Source organism: Grus americana, chromosome 1 (assembly GCF_028858705.1).
Source record: "Grus americana isolate bGruAme1 chromosome 1, bGruAme1.mat, whole genome shotgun sequence".
Classification (NCBI taxonomy): Eukaryota; Metazoa; Chordata; class Aves; order Gruiformes; family Gruidae; genus Grus; species Grus americana.
Genome location: NC_072852.1, coordinates 39744571 through 39749364, shown reverse-complemented (window position 1 = coordinate 39749364; position 4794 = coordinate 39744571). Strand labels below are relative to the sequence as shown.

Sequence of the window (4794 nt, the reverse complement as noted above, 5' to 3'; positions counted from 1 at the left end):
CACGTGTAAAAGAAACTTCAGAATCTGCCACGTAAATGTCACCCATTGACAAACCACTGAAAATTTTTCCAGGACCATGCTTTAAGAAAGATGCTTTCGAGGGATTCCCTTGATTAGCCAAAAGCGAAGGTTCTTATCTAACACTATCTGTCTAAATATATACAGCCTGTGATGACGAAATAAAAAATTTCAAGACCAGGTATAAATACCACTGACAGGCAGATGAAGTTCATTCGTCTACTTTCTTCTAATAGAAGATTTAACTATTAGAAGTTGAAGCTCACTGCTCTTAAAACTGACATCTCCCAGAATTTATCTGAGCATTTTAACTGAACCATCATCAAGAAAATGACTTGCCAGACCTACAGCTTGTTTGTTCTGTCTGTCATCATGATTTATTTTGGGCGTTTTGGAAATAGCTTAATTCTTGCACAACTTCAAAATGATATAGACCAACTGAAAGCTGACTTTGTAAGTATGGTCTTCTACTGCATTTCTCTTCTTCTGCTGCTTGTGCTTTATTTATAGTCCAGACTTGAGCACTGCTTGACATACTCAATGTGTACCAATAGAGGGTAACCATAGAACAAAGTTTTTGGTTATACATTTTTTTAAACAGGAATATAGACAATTCCTTTGGTTTTGCTAACCTCTTTCACTAACATGATTCAGTTTTTCAATAGTCGTAGTTAATGTAGTAGTTTACATTTATTTCAGGGGCGCTCTTCCTTTCACAAGAGCTTCTCCTAGCTCCTTTCAGCCTTTGATTACATGTTTTATAAAAAGATATCTTAATGCAATTTATCATGAATGAATGAATGAATGAATGAATCTTGATTCAATTCTAGTCAGATGCAATTTACTGACACTTTTTTAGTTTGAGGTTAGTAATGTTAATGGAGGATTTAGTATTAGTTAGCAATATAAACAAAATGGAGAAGAACTTTTGTTTAACAAATGCATCTGGTACTTAGTAGTATTATTGCCCAAAGGTGGTTCCTACTGTTTATTCTTTTGCTTCCTCCAACCATTTTGCTTCCATATCTGTGACTATGATCTGGAATGCTATCTGGCATGATATTATTTGTTTTCAGACAGAATTTTGATAATTTGATAGCTGTAATTTTAATTCACCTTTACTCATCTAGGAGGTATTAACAGCTTTTATTCTCAATATATTTTTGGTGGTTTTCCTTAAATGCATGAAAGCAACTGCAAGAGTATGCTCCTATTTTCAGCTCTGATTTTGTCAGAATTTTGTGCAAATAAAAGTTGAAATTCGGTAATCAAAGAATCACCATGAAGTATCACACAAAGAAGCCTACTGTGATACTTCAGTGTTTGCAGATCGATAGGTAACAGGCTGTAAAATTGGCATTATATCTTAAATTTGTCATTAGCATAGATCAGAGAGATTCTCATTAGAATGTATCTAACTCTGTTGGAGAGATCCTGAGCCATGGTGAGTTTCTCGCACTGACATTAAAAACTCCGGTCCACAGCAGGTGCTCCCCACCTTTCAGAAGAACAGCAAAACAAGGTTTGGCAATGTGCTCAGCACAGGGAGCCAATCAGCCTGCAGGGTTTCTGTCACCCTGCAAGTTTTCCCTTTGCACTCACTATATTTAAATTACTGAGCAGACAAAAAAGGAAATAATGACTGTTGTATACAAAAAGAAAAAAAAAAAAGACACAGAAGAGGAAATGATTCAGTTTACCTTTCCTTGGTAGGAGAATTTTATTGCTCTTTGTTTCCTAGAATCTGCTACAGTGTGTGGCTAACATCTGATGGTTAAACTCCATCCCCGAGAGCCCACTAACCTTGTATATCCCAATGCCTGACTGTGGACTACTAGGCTATTCTCCAGTTATACAAACTGCAGTTTTATAGTAAAGTTAATTTGTTCTTGTTCCATATGAGATTTTATTAAGACTGGATAAATTCAAGGCCACAGACTACATACTGATGGACTTTGACTTACCAGAAAACATGCCAAGATCAGATCTGACAAATTTCTAGCCAGTTGCTATGCTTATGAAGTTTAATTTTTGGCTGTCAGTGCCAAAACTTGCAAGGAGAATTCGGTAAAATAGATGCCACTAAGTGTCTCTCTTCAGATGACTTATAGCGGAAGACATTGAAAAGCAGACTAATGCCATTTTTGATGTTAGGCAGTCATCCAATGCGATTTGGTGATTAGAGAAGTGAAAGTATTGTAATAGCTATAGGCCAGTGGTGCAAAAATCACATCTCTCTTTTTTATTGCTTATTTGAATAGAGAACGCAAATTTGCCTTGTGATAAGTATTGTTTGTATAACAGATATGTTTGTTCTTTGTTGCAGAACTCAAGTCATTCAGATGTAGCTGATGGTGGACCTATTTTTACAGAGAAACTGATAAACTGGACAGAGGTGAGTCAGAATCAGATATGACAAAGCATCTCAGACACTTTGCAGGGCACTTTTAGTACAAAGCAGCTCCCAGGGCCAGCGTAACCACCTGGGGCAGAATGAACACGAGCAGAGGCTGCTTCAGTAGCTTGGAAATGAGAAAACAATCCCCATAAAAATGCTTCCCATAAGGATCCAAGTGTTTTACACTGCACCATGAATCGATCCTGAGGTGCAGTCAAGCCCAGGAGATGAGTTGCAGCATCTTCTTTATCGTCCTGTTTCAAGCTGCAGTGAGAACCCCTGTGTGCTGTGTTTTAGCTTTGTTCATTTTCCTGCTGATGGGCTCTCACAGACCTTTCTTTCTGACTGTAATTTTCAACAGAGAAATGAAAAAAGGATCATCCTGAGCCAGATTGTTTCCATGTACTTGGAAATCCTTCAAAATGCTGACAAGTCAAAGGCGCATGTCAGGCACATATCCGAGGAGCTCTCTACTCTTAAAGACAGCCTTCCTGATGGCTTAAAGAAGATGAAAGACCTCATGGACCTGACAAAGCTTCAGGTAAGGCTCTTCCTTTGCCTCCAAGGCTCATGACACTATATTTTCCAGTTGCGATTTGAGTGTGACTCAAGGCAATAATGCTTTAGTAACCCATCTGGTAACCCCCGTCTGGCTCAGTTCACACTGGAAAACCTAATGTTTCCAGCTGCAGCGGCTGCTGCGGTGTGGGGTGTCAGCGTGGGGGCCGCCCTCCCTGAGTCTCGCTGGAGTCTAGCACAGAGGTGCCAGCAGTGCTGCTGCATCATCTGCCCACCAGAGCTGCCACTGACACAGCTCTTTGTGGTTTAGAAATTGGGTGGGAAAGTTGTGCCCGGCTACAGCCTGCCTCCGCGGGCTTTGGAGACATTTGGCTGATCGAGCGAGTGCCAATGGCACAAACCGCCGACTTCTGCAGAGGTCTGCGGCCAACACCCCAGTGGAGTTAGCTGCTTGTAGGTAACTCATATATCATCGCAATAACTACAGCGTAGCTCCGTTTCACAGAACGTGGCTGGTCTGTGGCATGTTGCAAAAAGTAGCATAGAAAGTGGAAGACAGAAGTCTGTGACGAGGTGGCTCTTTGTTGTAGGAATTAGGTAGTAGAGTAATCGGAAACTACAGATGTCCACCTGGTTTACCCTGGTAGCAGTGTAGCCTGTAGGATGTGATCAGTAAACAATTATAGCTCTTGGCATGACCTTCATTCTGTTTGTTTCTTACTTATAACAGATGAGTGACTTGAAAATTCAACGCAAAGCTGTGAATGAGCTGTTCAGTGTCTTAAAAAAACTGCTGGAGACTTCAACTTCTCTCAAAAGGAAAAGGAGCCAGTCCCAGAGGAGATGCAAATGCTAACGACATCATATGACCTTTTCTACTGAATTATTGTGCAAATTTTGTTATGATGCACATTTTTTTATTTCAATCTTTTTATTGAAATTTTATACATTTATTTATTAATATTTAATTATTTTAAATAATTATTTATAAAGAAAGATCAATCAAGTATTTATACCTCCTACTACTATGTAAGAAATGACTTTGTCTTAAAATCCTGTCTATCTGTTATGTTTGTTGAACTGAAAATACAGAATGAGGCAATGTTTACCTAGTTTCCATATGGAAATCCTGAAATGACATGTTACAGTACCCAGTTTTCCATCTGGTGCTGTCTTGAGAGAGGGATGCTCTAAGATTAGTCTCAACATTCATCTATTTGGCATGGAGATGCAAGCACCAATATGGGGAAGTTTCTGTACTCAGGAAAACATATATCTGCTTACTTCTAAGCATGTCTAAATCCAAATCAAGCAAATAGACATGCTTGAAGATAAGCAAATGCTGAAGCACTTTTCTGAACTAGGGGATTGATGATTAATTGCTGGTAATTATTATTACGCACTGAAGTTACCAGGAGGCCAGGCTACTTAGGAACTCCAGGAAATGTGACTAACTCTATTGCACTGACTTAACTTCAACTTCTGAGAAGTTCTGTATTTTTTTGTACTGAACCATTTAAATGTGTCTGATGTAATTTTATTTATTTGGAGGTAGTAGTATGGAAGTTTTTATTTTCGTACCGGAATATTATTTAAAACTTTGGATTTCTCAATGGAAACTTTTTAAAATTTGGATATTAAATAAAAAGCAAACAAATAAATGAAGAGTACTTGCACAATTATTCACCAGAATTTCCGTGAAAAGTAGAATGCTAATCTTGCTCTATGTTGTCACAAAAGATGGCCCTGCCCAGATATATAAAAAAAATTTTTATTTCCTCCTGCCTCTCCAAGATTTGGGAATGGATAATGTTTTTGAAGAAATCTGGCAGAAGGGTCTAAAATTCCCAAGCTCTTCA

The 4794-nt window shown here is 38.5% G+C and overlaps 1 protein-coding gene across 1 annotated transcript; it reads left to right on the top strand.

The window, feature by feature from the left end:
- The first annotated feature begins 348 nt into the window (after positions 1-348).
- Positions 349-3791, top strand: IFNG (interferon gamma). Its single transcript, XM_054846280.1, has 4 exons — positions 349-471; positions 2345-2413; positions 2778-2957; positions 3666-3791. The coding sequence occupies exons 1-4, from the start codon at positions 349-351 to the stop codon at positions 3789-3791; spliced, it is 498 nt and encodes a 165-aa protein (XP_054702255.1).
- Positions 3792-4794: the final 1003 nt, after the last annotated feature.